The sequence below is a fragment of the Aphelocoma coerulescens genome, chromosome 5 (assembly GCF_041296385.1).
Source record: "Aphelocoma coerulescens isolate FSJ_1873_10779 chromosome 5, UR_Acoe_1.0, whole genome shotgun sequence".
NCBI classification, from domain to species: domain Eukaryota; kingdom Metazoa; phylum Chordata; class Aves; order Passeriformes; family Corvidae; genus Aphelocoma; species Aphelocoma coerulescens.
In genome coordinates, this window is record NC_091019.1 from 66,676,327 (window position 1) to 66,690,457 (window position 14,131).

The 14,131-nt window shown below is 46.3% G+C and overlaps 1 protein-coding gene across 1 annotated transcript in view; it reads left to right on the forward strand.

Annotated features, from left to right (window-relative positions):
• Positions 1–14,131, forward strand: part of MDGA2 (MAM domain containing glycosylphosphatidylinositol anchor 2) — a 222,159-nt gene that overhangs the window by 83,135 nt on the left and 124,893 nt on the right. The window contains exon 3 of the mRNA XM_069016095.1: positions 5,392–5,566. Within this exon, the coding sequence (XP_068872196.1) occupies positions 5,392–5,566 (175 nt within the window). The remainder of the gene's footprint in view (positions 1–5,391; positions 5,567–14,131) is intronic.

A 14,131-nucleotide genomic window follows, 5' to 3' on the forward strand; every position in this document is an offset into this window, starting at 1 on the left:
GTTCCTTTATTTGGGACCCTTCTCATCCCAAAATCTTCATGTCAGACCCAAAATCCGTCCCCTAATGACTGTGGCAGGAAAGGGAGTCAGGATTTTTATTGCTGAAAGATCAGAGGAGAAACATTTCCTCGTGTGGTGCTCATTTGAGTTGTTGTCATCTCTCTCAGCATTTTGGGAATGCTCCATGAAGCTGCTTTCCTGTTTTTCCCAAGGGTTTTCCAGGGGAGCAGAAAGGGTGGAGATGAAGAGAAGGAAAAGCAGAAACAACACCTGAAATTGTTGTTCTAAGACAAAAAAAGCCTCAATTTAAACCACCTGGGTTTCACCACAGCTTTGTCACTTTGAACCACGATTCTGCTCCAAGGAGTGAATTCCAAGTGGAAAAAAAATCCTTGTTGAAGGCGTTTTCCATCTCTGTTTAGACTCCAGTGTCTGAGTTAATGACACAAGCAGATTTTGTCACCTTTTTGCTTTTGAGGGAAAGAAAGAATTCTGGGAATAGGGAGCTGCCGGCTCCTGGTTTCCCAGTCCTGCTTGGAGCAGTTCCAAAGATCTCCATCCTCCTGTAACAAGCAATTCCCAAAGTGGGTGAAGGCATTGCCTCTGGGTTGGGATAACACCTTGGGGTAAACTGGGATCTCAGAGGTTTTCCAGGGAGGACCAGTGAGGCACTTGCCTGGGAAAACTTGGAATAATAAATGATTTTTAGGGAAAAATGGGGATTTGCACCTTTGGGTACTGGGGATGGTTTGGGCCGTGGAGCTGATCCTGGTGGGGAGGAGGAGATTTCTCATCCCTGGGACTGTCCTAAAACCTCCAGCATTCCCAGAAAAATCCTTTGAAACTGCTGACTCCAATTTAATGGAACATCATGGCTTGCAGAAGTTTTCCATAAACATTTAGGGCTGAGCAAACAGGAAGTGATTCCTGATCCATTTCGTTACTTCCCTAACTTTGCCTTTTATGTTGGGAATTGATCCACGATCAATTTCCGGACCCTCCCGGGTGTTTTAAAGCTGTTGATTGTTATTCCCTAATTTTTCCTTGGATACTGCATCACTGCTGAGCTTATCTCTTGCTTTCCTGAGGAAATTTTTGTCATTTTAATGAGTTTTGTGGCTTTTCTCCAGACTTTTACCTGGTCTTCCACATCTTCCTGAGGTTACACCCCTCACAGAGGGTCCCTTTGCTTGGATTTTAATCCAAAGGAATTGTAAGAGCATTAGGTGGAGACAATGGGAAATTCCTAATCCGATTATTTTCTGGTTTATGGAACAAAAATGAACTTTTTGGTTCACTGGGAGTTCAGAGCAGTGGTGGGACTGGCATGGAGCACCTGCTGAGCACTGGGATCACCTCCCAGTCCAGTACTTTCCATGGAATCCTGGAATGGGTTGGAAAGGATGTTAAAAACCATCTCATTCTAACTCCTTGCCCCAGTGTCCAACCTGGCCTTGGGCACTGCCAGGGATCCAGGGGCAGCCACAGCTGCTCTGGCAATTCCAGCCCAGCCCCTGCCCACCCTCCCAGCCAGCAATTCCCAATTCCCAATCTCCCATCCAGCCCTGCCCTCTGGCAGTGGGAAGCCATTCCCTGGCTCCTGTCCCTCCAGGCCTTGTCCCCAGTCCCTCTCCAGCTCTCCTGGAGCCCCTTTAGACCCTGCAGGGGGCTCGGAGCTCTCCCTGGATCCTTCTCTTCTCCAGGTGAACATTCCCAGTTATCTTGTTTCCATAGGAGAGGTGCGATTTTGAGCAGTTTTGGCTTCTGGGAGGTAACATCCCTGAAATTACCTCATCCTTGGATCCAATTCCCTTGTTTCCAACTCTCCCAGTGCCCATCCTTCCAGGTTTTCAGCTCTTCCCAGTGGAACGGCTCTGAACTCCTGCGCGTTTAATCAAACCCAGGCCTTTCTTCCTGAAAAATGCGAGGATTTGATCAATTCCTGAACCTGGATGGCAACAACAGCGACTCATTCTGTCCCTGGAAAAAAAAAAAAAAAAAGCAGAATTTAGATTGGTCCACAAGGGGAAATAAGAGTCTGGATTTGGATTTTATGGAGTTCTCTGTCGGGGTCCCTCCCCCCGCCATGTAGCCCTGGGAGCCCTGAGGGGAGGCACGGGGTTTCCCTGCCCCTGGGCAGCCTCGTTCCCCATGGCTTGGTTTGTGTTTCCTGCGCGGGTAAAGGAGCTCGGGTCCTGACTGTGAGGGTTCCTCAGCAGAGCCCGGCCATGCGGCTGGGGAAATAAACATCTCTGAAACATCTAGCAAGAATCCATCCATATATATATTTCTTTTCCACGGGACTCCTGGTTTGATAGAGGTGTGTTACAGCATCCTCACTGTAACAGGCTTAATTTTGTGCCAGTTTAGAAGCTCAAAATTACAAAATGTGTTGTATTTATTTGTCTTTAGAGAGTTACAGGGAACGAATTCCCAAGCATTGAAGTTATGAGGATGTGTTTGTGATTCCAGTGGTTTGACGTGGAATTCCAGCATTGGAAAACCACCATGAAAAGGAATAACTGGGAATTCCAACTGGAGCTTTGTCTGCTTCTTTCTGCCCTTAAATTATGTCTTTACTATAAAAATGAATTTTTAAAAATTCAATTGATGTTGCTGAAGAAAAAAAGGTATGGGAATAAAAAAATCCAAAGTTTGGTGCTATTTGGATCATTTCCTCAAATTCCCTGGATAATTTCAGTGGGGGCCAGTCCCTCCTTTCCCACCAGGAAGGTTCAAATGATCATGACCCCAGACGAAAAAAACTCTGTGAAATTCCTGCCCTCAGCTCCCGGTTAATGCTGGAAAAGGCATTTTCCAGCCACACAGGATGGAAAATCCATCATCCTTCAGTGGGATATTGATAGGAAAACCTTTATGGATTATTCAGGATTAAAGTGGTAATTTTTGGAAGCAGGGAAACATCGGAAAGTTGTAAGGAACAACATTGGAATCAAAATAATCCAAATTAATCAAAGATTAATTGCTGCAATTAATCATCGGCCAGGTTGTTCTGAGGTTTTTTGGGAAAGAATTTGTGGGTATTTCCCTAAATCCTGCTTTTCCATAAAAAAAGACTGATCCAACTGAGCAGGATAAAGGAATTTTATCAATTTATTATTTTCAACCATTTTTTAACCGAAGTTTTACCAATTTGCCTAAGATTGAAATATTTTTCCCCTCAGGTTCCACTCACTAAAAGCCTTTTAAATTATTCAGCAATTCCTTAAAATTCCTTTATTATTTCCAGTAATAGTTAAGCTTTCAGCCTTGGAGTGTAAGGAATGCTTCCTCTGCAATTCCAAAGCCAAATCCTTAATTTTTTGGGATTCAGACGTCTTGGTCATCTGTGCTGCCTGATTTTCCAGAGTTTGGATGCCACTGTGTAAAATCTGAGTCCAGAGGTGAAGGAATTGATTTTTTAATTGATTTTATTTTATTTATTTTATTCATTTCCATTTTTTGGCATCCCCAGATTCCAGTCAGGATCACTCTGGAATTTTTGGGAATCAAGTGAAAAAAGCACTGAAATTCTTCCATAGGAGTTGTGGCTTTGTGGGTTTGCTGCTGATTTTTTCCATCATTAATAGCCACAGTTTTCCTCTGCTGGAAAATAGAAGGAAATCTCCTTTTCCCAATGTGTTACAGCAACCAAACTGGAAAAGAGCAATTTCCTTGGGATCCCTGGCACGGAATCCGGATGCTCACGTCCTGCCTGTTCACAGCTCCTGTCACTGCCGGCTTTTACTTGGATCTGGAAAAAATTGTGTTTTCCCTGGCAGCCTGTGGAAGTGTTGGGATGTGGAATCCCAAGGACACGAGTTGTCCCATAAAGGCAATTTATCCTCTGGAAGTGGGAAGCTATTCGCTGTGTTCATGGAATCACAGAATCATGCAATGGTTGGGGATGGAAGGGAATTTAAATCCCATCCCATCCCACCCCTGCCATGGCAGGGACACCTCCCACTGTCCCAGGCTGCTCCCAGCCCCAATGTCCAGCCTGGCCTTGGGCATTGCCAGGGATCCAGGGGCAGCCACAGCTGCTCTGGCAATTCCAGCCCAGCCCCTCCCCACCCTCCCAGCCAGCAATTCCCAATCTCCCATCCAGCCCTGCCCTCTGGCACTGGGAAGCCATTCCCTGGCTCCTGTCCCTCCATGCCTTGTCCCCAGTCCCTCTCCAGCTCTCCTGGAGCCCCTTCAGGCTCGGAGCTCTCCCTGGATCCTTCTCTTCTCCAGGTGAACATTCCCAGCTCTCCCAGCCTGGCTCCAGAGCAGAGGGGCTCCAGCCCTGGGAGCAGCTCCATAGATTCCTCTGGACTCTTTCCAGCAAATCCACAACTTTCTTGTGCAGAGAGCTCCAGAGCTGGACACAGTTCCCCAGGTGGAGTCTCCCAAGGGCAGAAATTTTGGAAACCAAGGACTCTCCAACTCTGCTTTTGGTTTCCCACTGGTTGGAATATCTGAATTCCAACCTTTCCAGAATCAAGGATCCTCACTTTTCCAGAGGAAGCAGTGATTCTTTTGAGTTGTCTGCTTTTCCACTCCAATATTCCATGTAATACTTTGGAACGATGAACAACACTTTGACCTGGAGCTATTTACAAGCCCAATATTCCAGACATTCCCATGTGGAATAAACAGGAAGAGAGGTTTTGATGCCACTGTTGCGTATTGATGGTCTGGAGCAAAATATATTCCTAAAAGCCCAGAATTCCTGGTTGTTAAGAAGGAGTTTCTTCCCTGTGAGAGTGGGGAGGCCCTAAACAGATTCCTGGAGAAGCTGTGGCTGCCCCTGGATCCCTGGAAGTGTCCAAAGCCCGGCTGGACGGGGCTTGGAGCAGCCTGAGAGAGTGGGAGATGTCCCTGGGTTGGAATGGGATGAGCTTTAAGGTCTCTTCCCACCCAAACCGTTCCATGGTTCTGTGATTCCCAAAAGAAGAAAACCATCAGAAAAAAATAGGAATATCAATTCATTTCTCCTCCCAGACCCATCACGGGCAGCCACAAATCCCACAGATTGGAAATCCCTGGGAATGTTCAAGGCTTGGAGCAACCTGGCATAGTGGGAGGTGTCCCTGGTGGTAGCAGGGGGTGGAATGGGACCTTTAAACTCCTCCCAACCCAAACCATTCCAGGATTCCATGAAATGCAGCTGTGCAGGAACTCTTGGATGAAGTGTTCGTACACAAGAGCTGTTGATTTCCTTGGGGATTTCCCTGATTCCTCCAAACTGAAATCCCGGTGCCACCCCCACAAATCTCGTGGTTTGGTGCCGAGTTTTAGACTGTGCTCATTTTCCAGACCTAAATTAATCCTGGTTTTTGCTTTCGAGTTTTAGACTGTGCCCCTTTTCCAGACCTAAAGTAATCCTGGTTTTTGGTGCTTGCTCAGATCAGGTGGACCAAAACAGCAGGAAGTGCCTCTGACAGATTCCAAGATTCCAGTGTCTTCAACGAAACCCTGAGGATTTCCAACATCCAGAGACACCAGGGAGGCCGCTACTACTGCAAGGCTGAGAACGGCCTGGGCTCCCCGGCCATCAAATCCATCCGAGTGGACGTGTACTGTGAGTAAATCCTTGGAATTCTGCCTTTGGTGCTCTTTTCATGCCTTAAAACGTCTGCTGTTCCCAAGAAATGATCAGCTCCTTGTGAATCCTGATTTTAGCGGTGGATTCTACAGATCTGTGGTGCTTTTATGGTTGGAAAAATGTGAATGGTTGGGATTTCAGGGAAAATGCGAAGGGTTGGGATTCGAGTGAAAAATCCGAAGGGTTGGGATTTCAGGGAAAAATGTGAAAGGTTGGGATTGTGGTAAAGGATTGGGATTGTGGTGAAAAATGTGAAAGATTGGGAATGCAGTGAGAAATGTGATGGATTGGGATTGCTGGGAAAAATGACAAGGATTGGGATTGGAGTGAAAAATGTGAAGGATTCAGATTGTGGTGAAAAGTGTGAAGGATTGAGATTGCAGGGAAAGATGTGGAGGATTGGGATTGTGGTGAAAAATGTGGAGTATTGGGATTGTGGTGAAATATAAGAAATACATGGATTTCTATGGAAAATGTGAAATATTTGGATTTCAGTGAAAAATGTGAAGGATTTGGGATTGGAGTAAAAAATGTGAAGGATTTGGAATGTGGAGAAAAATTAGATTGGTGAGATCTGTGTTTCCCAAAAATTGCCCTCTCTGTGTCAGGTGGATCTCGGGATGTGGGATGATTTCGACACAATTTTTGTGGGATCTGGGGTTTGTGGCATGGTGCCTTTTGGGCATCCCAACTATTTCACCGGAATTTTCCCTCTGACTGGGTTTTGTTTGTTTTAGTGAACGCGTTTTTAGTGAAATTACACAGAAAACAGACAACTGTCAAAAACAAAATCTGTGGAAAACAGCTGACGTTCCCGGCTGGAAGCGAATCCATCATTAGAGCAGGAAAGGAATGTTTGAATTTTTGAAGGAATCTCTCAAATGTGTTTTAAGAAACAACTTCAGTGTTGATATTCTTTAAAATATGGATTAAATATAATTTTGGAAGTGTCTTGGCTTGTAAATTAAGAGGAAAAACAATATCAAAGCCGTGTTCCATGGTAATTTGGGAACAAGAGCATTCCCAAGGCCTTGAATTTAAAATTCTTTCTAATTCCAGCCTCTAATTGAAAACTGGGAAAGATTTGACAATGAATTCTTGAAAAAAATCCATGGAAATTCCTTTTTTTTCCCCCTCATTCGTCTCCATTCTTGACTTGGGACAATTTGACAGCAGCACATGGGTGGGAGATCTCCCTCTCCAGCAATTCCTGGATTTCATTTCCCAGTTAATCTGGGATTTGGCGCTTGGAGCTGCATTGTTGTTCCTGCAATAATTAATTGTCGGGATATAAATGAGGAATGAGCCAGAGCATTGGGATGTGTGAGGGAAAGGGGCAGTTCCATCATTTTTATGGATTTGCTGCGGTCTTGAAAATCCTTTCAGTCCTGTTTCTGCAGGAAGGATCCATCGGAAGTTTCCAGGTGCTTTCGCTGGATCTGCTCACGTCCGGTGGCTTTTCTGTTAATGAGTCCCAAAATTTCCAATTTCTCCTGAGCTCAGTTCATTCCCAGGGATCCAGGGGCAGCCCCAGCTGCTCTGGCAATTCCAGCCCAGCCCCTGCCCACCCTCCCAGCCAGCAATTCCCAATTCCCAATCTCCCATCCAGCCCTGCCCTCTGGCACTGGGAAGCCATTCCCTGGCTCCTGTCCCTCCATGCCTTGTCCCCAGTCCCTCTCCAGCTCTCCTGGAGCCCCTTTAGGCCCTGCAAGGGGCTCGGAGCTCTCATGGAGCTTTCTCCTCTCCAGGGGAACATTCCCAGCTCTCCTAGCCTTTCTCACATCCAGTGTGGGAATTTTTCCTTTCCATCCTGAATGTTTTCCATGTGTAGCAGGAAGATAATTCCAGCCCAACACTGCTCAGCAGCCTCAGATCCATGGGCGAGCATTCCCAGCCCTTCAGCTTCCCAAAAATCCTCTGCTGTGATCCTGCACCTCCTCAGGCCATCACTGGGCACAAGAATTCCCTGTGATCCAATTGTCCAGCCCAAAAATTCATGGAGAGATAGCAAAGGATAAGAGATAAGGAAGGGAGGAGCTTTAGATGGGATATTGGGAATTAGGAATTCCTGGCTGGGAGGGTGGGGAGGCCCTGGTACAGCTTTCCCAGAGGATCCCCTCCCAGTAAACCCCCAAACTCATCTCTTTTAGGAGATTTTAATGTTGGAAATGTCCACATTTGACCTCAGAGAGCAAATAACAAGAACCCCACTAATTAATTGAATTAATTTGCATTTCTCTCCTGCTGAAAATTCCATTTTTCAATGCTTTAAATGCTTTCCACCTGCAGAATATTCCAAATTGTCTCCTCTTCTTGTATCATGGAAAAAAAAGGGAACGAAGAAGAATTTATTTGCTTTCCTTACACGCTGCTTTTATTGTTTTATATTAATTTCCCTCTTGTTTTTTCCCCTTTAAATTTCCATTCATTAATCCTGTCCTCATCCAAGCATTTGAACGAGGATTTAAGCTCATCCCTGGGTTTTTAATGAATGAAAGGACAAGGAAAGGAGGTCCAATAAATCCATAAATATTGGGAGACACCGGAGCTGGGAATTAAAAATGTTGCTGCAATAGAAGCCCGGAATTCCAGGCAGCCACTCCAAGGCAAACACAACTCAGAGAGGCAGCAGAGAAATTAATAAATTCCATTTTCAGTATCTCAATTCTGGCTTAATTACCACGACCGAGAGAGCAATTCCAACATCCACAGGGAGGGGAGTAAAAAAGAGGAACCAGGAGTGGGGGGGATTGAAGCCAAGGAGAAGAAATTCAGGAATCCTGCAGAGGTGAGGGCAGAATTTCAGCATCATTCCCCCCTTAAAACCTTTCTGGCAGGAGAAAAACTCTGGAAAATAAACACGTGGGTGCTGCCTGTGTCCATGTTTTAAACGTGGATTTTATTTGGCATGCAGGAATGGGAGTGGAAGGGATTTCTTTAAAACTCTCAGGTTAAGAATTCACCAGAAAACCCCAATTTCACTTTTACCCCCAATGTTTGATGCCTAAAACAGCCCCTTCCTCGAGATCCTCTCTGTGGTCTCATGTGGTGATTAAACCAGTGGAATTAGGGCAAAATTCCCATTTTAAAATATTTTTCCATCCAAAATTCCCCACATTTTGTGTCAGACACACCGCCCCACACCAGGGGTGCAGCACGAGGGAACCTCAGGAGCCTTTTTAGCATTCCAAGAGAGGAAAAAATGCTCTCCCTCAGGCAAAACCGGCTCTCCGTGAGAAAGCATTACCTCCTCCTCATCCCAGCAATTTCAATCCAGTTTTTCCAGCTTCTTCGGATGGGGAAGGCTGGGAAGGACAGGGAGCGATGTCAGGAGCAGCTGGAAGGTCCAGCTAAGAATTCCCTTCCCCATTCCCAGTGCTCCATGGTCGTTCCCCCACCCATTTTCCTCTAAAAAGTCCCATGTTGGGAGCACGGGAGTGTCTGTGGGAGGGGATGAGCACAGGGAGGACATGGAGCTGCTGGAAAGAGTCCAGAGGAATCCATGGAGATGTTCCAAGGGCTGGAGCCCCTCTGCTCCAGAGCCAGGCTGGGAGAGCTGGGAATGTTCCCCTGGAGAAGGGAAGGATCCAGGGAGAGCTCCCAGCCCCTTGCAGGGCCTAAAGGGGCTCCAGGAGAGCTGGAGAGGGACTGGGGACAAGGCATGGAGGGACAGGAGCCAGGGAATGGCTTCCCAGTGCCAGAGGGCAGGGCTGGATGGGACATTGGGAATTGGGAATTGCTGGCTGGGAGGGTGGGCAGGGGCTGGGCTGGAATTGCCAGAGCAGCTGGGGCTGCCCCTGGATCCCTGGCAGTGCCCAAGGCCAGGCTGGACATTGGGGCTGGGAGCAGCCTGGGACAGTGGGAGGTGTCCCTGCCATGGAAAAGGGGTGGGATGGGATTGAAGGTTTTTCCAACCCAAACCATTCCAGGATTCTTTGACTCTGTGATTTTAAGACTCACAGACAATTTTTACTCAAGTAGAAAAATGATGACAAGAGCAGGCAGAAAACTGGGAGTCATGGGAATGGTCAAGGTCAGCAGGAATCAGAGTGTCCATGCATTCCCACCTTGCTGGTTCTGGGTGTCCAAACCCCAAAACCCTTCAATCACCCACTAAAGTATCTGACTGATCCATCCTGATTAATCCCAACCCTGCTGGGGCAAATTCCAAGTGAGAATTAACCATGCCTGGAGGAATGGAATTGCAGAATTCCCATTAGCTTGAGCCAGGGAATATTTTTATTTCCATGATGATGATGTTTAATTAACCCTGAAAAGCTGAGGAAATTCCTTGCAGGATTTGCTCCTCAGAATCCTCCTGACATAAGGAATTTTTAACTCGGGGATAAAGCTCCCAATTAATTCCAGAGCCTTAATTCCATGGTGTTACCTGGCTGTGGATGCGGATTTTCTTTTCCTCCTGGAACAAACTCCAGGAAAAGTGCCATGAGGTTATTCGGATGCCTTTTATGCTGTTCCTTTCCTAAATTAAAGCTGGCTCTAATAGCTGTGGTTAGATCAGCCTGAGACGAGCTCGTGTCAGATGAAATTCGGGATAATTGATGCCGTAAATATCCCTGGAGTGCAAAGACAGCTTCTCTTAATGGCTCCAAAATTCCCTCTGTTTATAGGGATCTATAAACACTCACGGAAATAGGCCTGGTTTTTATAAAGAGCTGAGTTTAAGGCTTAAATGTGCTGTTCCTGACTGGAATACTCAGCTCCTGCCAATCCCTGGAAAATTTCCTGTGTGGGGTTTGTTTTGGGGGGCAGCTTCTCCTGAAGGTGAGGAGAGGTTTGGTGTGGGTGGTCTCACCGGGAATGTGGAATTATGGGAAAATAAAAGTTGGAAAGACCTTCAAGATCTTCAACCTTCGAATCCACCAAAATTACTAAATTGTGCTGAGGGGTGTCTACTTGCTTTTGGGACATTTCCAGGGATGATGATTCCACCACTTCCCTGGGGAGTCTCTTCCAGTGCCCAGCCGCTCCTTCAGTGAAGAGATTTTGCTCTTTGTCCCTTTTGCATTTGATAAAATCATGGAATGATTTAGGTTGGATCTTAAATCCCATCCAGTGCCACCCCTGCCATGGCAGGGACACCTCCCACTGTCCCAGGCTGCTCCCAGCCCCAACGTCCAGCCTGACCTTGGGCACTGCCAGGGATCCAGGGGCAGCCCCAGCTGCTCTGGCAATTCCAGCCCAGCCCCTCCCCACCCTCCCAGCCAGCAATTCCCAATTCCCAATCTCCCATCCAGCCCTGCCCTCTGGCACTGGGAAGCCATTCCCTGGCTCCTGTCCCTCCAGGCCTTGTCCCCAGTCCCTCTCCAGCTCTCCTGGAGCCCCTTTAGGCCCTGCAAGGGGCTCGGAGCTCTCCCTGGATCCTTCCCTTCTCCAGATGAACATTCCCAGCTCTCCCAGCCTGGCTCTGGAGCAGAGAGGCACCTTCTAGTATCCCAGGTTGCTCCAACTTGGTCTTGGATGCTTCCAGGGATGGAGCAGCCACAACTTCTCTGGGAATTCCATTGCAATCCCTCCCCACCCTCACAGGGAAAAATTTCAAGATCCTCCACTTGCATGACTCTAAATTATTTGGGATAATTAGAATAGCAAAATTAATAAAATGCTGATTCTGACAGATTTTTCCTCATCCTCCATCTCCAGCCCCATCCCTCTCTGTAGGACTCTGTGATTCCAGGCCCTGGAGGGCATCCATGTTTATCCAGCCTTGCTGTGGTGCCTGCTTTTTCCCCACACCAACTTTAATGAAGTTCTGGCCGTTAATTATCTTTGGGATCTTAATCGTCATTGGAATTTCAGCTTGGTAGACTTTGGGAAAGGAAGGTTTGGCACATGGGCAGGCTAATGCAATTATCCAAGGAGAAAGTCTTGGCTGCTCCTTGGAATTCTGCTGCATTTCCATCCCGAAAGAACATTTTGTGTTGGATTTGTGCTGAACTGAGGAGCAGCATCACCATAATGGCATTTAGATGACTCCCTGAGGGTCTTTTCCAAGCTGGATGGGAATTTAGCCTCTGCTCCTGGAATGGGCTGGCTGGGAATTCCATCCAGTCAGCAGAAAGACTTCGCTTGTCTGGGTTTAGGCCTGGCTCTAAATATTCTGGGCAGGTTGATTTTCCTCTTTGCTACACTTCGCTTTGATTTGTCATCTTCATTTGCCTCCATAGAGTTCCTTCCACAGATTTCCTCCTTTTCTCCTCATCCGTTCACTGTTATTTATGGCCTCTAGCCCCAGTTTTTCCTTTTATTCCTCTTCCCCGAAATGTGGATTTTATATTCTTCTGGAGTCAAGCTGAGGAGAAAAGGGATCTTCTTTTCGAGCAGGGATTGTAGGGCAGCACTGGAGGGGTTCCTGCTCTGACTTTTTTAATGGGAAAGAGTTTAGGGCTGGAAAATAAATGGGAGCCTTGGAAGAGAAACGGGATAGGAGGGAGGAAACCTGGCACTTCTTGTTGTCGTGGAATCAAGGAATGCTTTGGGACTGAAGGGACCTTAAATCCCATCCAGTCCCTGCAGGGACACCTCCCACTATCCCAGGCTGCTCCAACCTGGCCTTGGGCACTGCCAGGGATCCAGGGGCAGCCACAGCTGCTCTGGCAATTCCAGCCCAGCCCCTCCCCACCCTCCCAGCCAGCAATTCCCAATTCCCAAGCTCCCATCCAGCCCTGCCCTCTGGCACTGGGAAGCCATTCCCTGTGTCCTGTCCCTCCATGCCTTGTCCCCAGTCCCTCTCCAGCTCTCCTGGAGCCCCTTTAGGCCCTGCAAGGGGCTCGGAGCTCTCCCTGGAGCCTTTTCCATGTAAACAATCCCAATTCTCCCAACCTTTCCTCACAGGAGCAGTGCTCCAACCCTCAGATCATCCCCACCACCCCCTCTGCATTCCCTTGTTTATTATAAATGAAGGAATAATCCGCTTATATTTCTATTTTTCTCTATGCAAATATTTTTTATTCTCCTTTTAGACCATTTAAAATCCAGAATAAGGCAGGGAGAGAGCAGTGGGGTCTTACCAGGAGCCCCTGCTCATTATTTACACTCAATTAATTCAGAATTTCACTTTGAACAGGGATTTACTTAAACCTTGTAAGGAGCCTCTGGAAAAATTTCACTAAGCGGAGATGGATGTGCTCTAAAACCAGACTTTCCTAACCCAGTTTGTTGTTCATTAATTCCACAAAATTAAGTTTCTGTCCTTTAGAAAGTGGAGGAACGAGCATTAATTAGGTTTGGGATTATGAAACCAATAATTACTGACTTAAGATGTTAATACTTCCAATTTGTAACAATTATTCCACGTCGAGCACGTCAGGTGGCCTTTGGCATCAACGCCTGTTTTTCCTGGCTTGGGAAATCCATTTTTCCTGCTTTTTTTTTAATGGAAAAATTATGCAGGTACAGAGGGAATTAATAACCCAAAATTGCTGTGAAAAACCCAGTCCCTGCAGTGCCAGAGTGGTTTTAAATCTTGTTTATTCCACATTTTTTTGTGGGTGCTCCGGGTCCATCTGGATTTTCCAGTGCGGTGGGGATCCAAAGCGAACTCTGGAAGAGCCTGATGCAAGTGGGATGAAAAGAAGCTTTCAATTGCTCCATGTCTTGATTCGAGTGCACTTGATTTAATGATAATGATCTGGGATTTTTTAATCAACTCTGATTGCATTTTTTCCATGGAATTTCATCTTTGGATTGACCGCGACTCTGGTTGAGTTCGACCTCTTTTATCTCATGGCTTTGTCTGGTTCTTAGGGTTGATTTTTTTCTTTGCTGCTCTATTAAAAATCAATTTAATGACTTTTTTTTTCCATGAAAAATCATTTGATCGTGGAGCTTTGAGGAATCCTTTCTCTGCCCAAGCTCCTCTGTTCAGCTGCTTCATTTTCCAAGAAAAATTAGTCTGGTTCATCCCAAAACTGAATTTCCATTTCCAGCGATTCTTATTCCTTACATTTATATTCCCTGGAGCCAAAAGAGCTCTTTTGTCCTGTTTTCCCTCCTGAGGTGCTTACAGCCAATAATAATTTATATAATATAAATATAATTTAAATTATTCACTGCTCTTTTTGGGGGAAATTCAATGTTTTGTGCTCGTTATGTCTTCTCCAGCAAACTCAGATCCTGAATTATTTTTCCAGTGTGGAATTGTTTTCCTTTTGGTCTTTTCTTTGCCCTTTCATTAATTTTTTTCGTTGCCCTTTAATTATTTAATGCTGCTTAAAAACACATGAGACCAGGTTAGCATCCTGTACTCAGGTCACTGATTCTGAGTGTGGGAGAAAATTCAATACTTCCTGCACAGTGATCCCAGAAATTCCCACTATTCCAGGACTTTTCCAGTGTTTCAGACCATGCCGGGGCACTCTGGTGCTGGGAACCTCTGCTGGGAATTCATGGATGTGCCTCGTTCTGTGTGAGCTTCTGACTCCTGGTGACTGGGAAAACCCATTGGTCGGGAAAATCCACTGATCCTTTCCCTCTGTGCATATGTGTGAGGAATAGTGGAATCATGGAATGGTTTGGGTT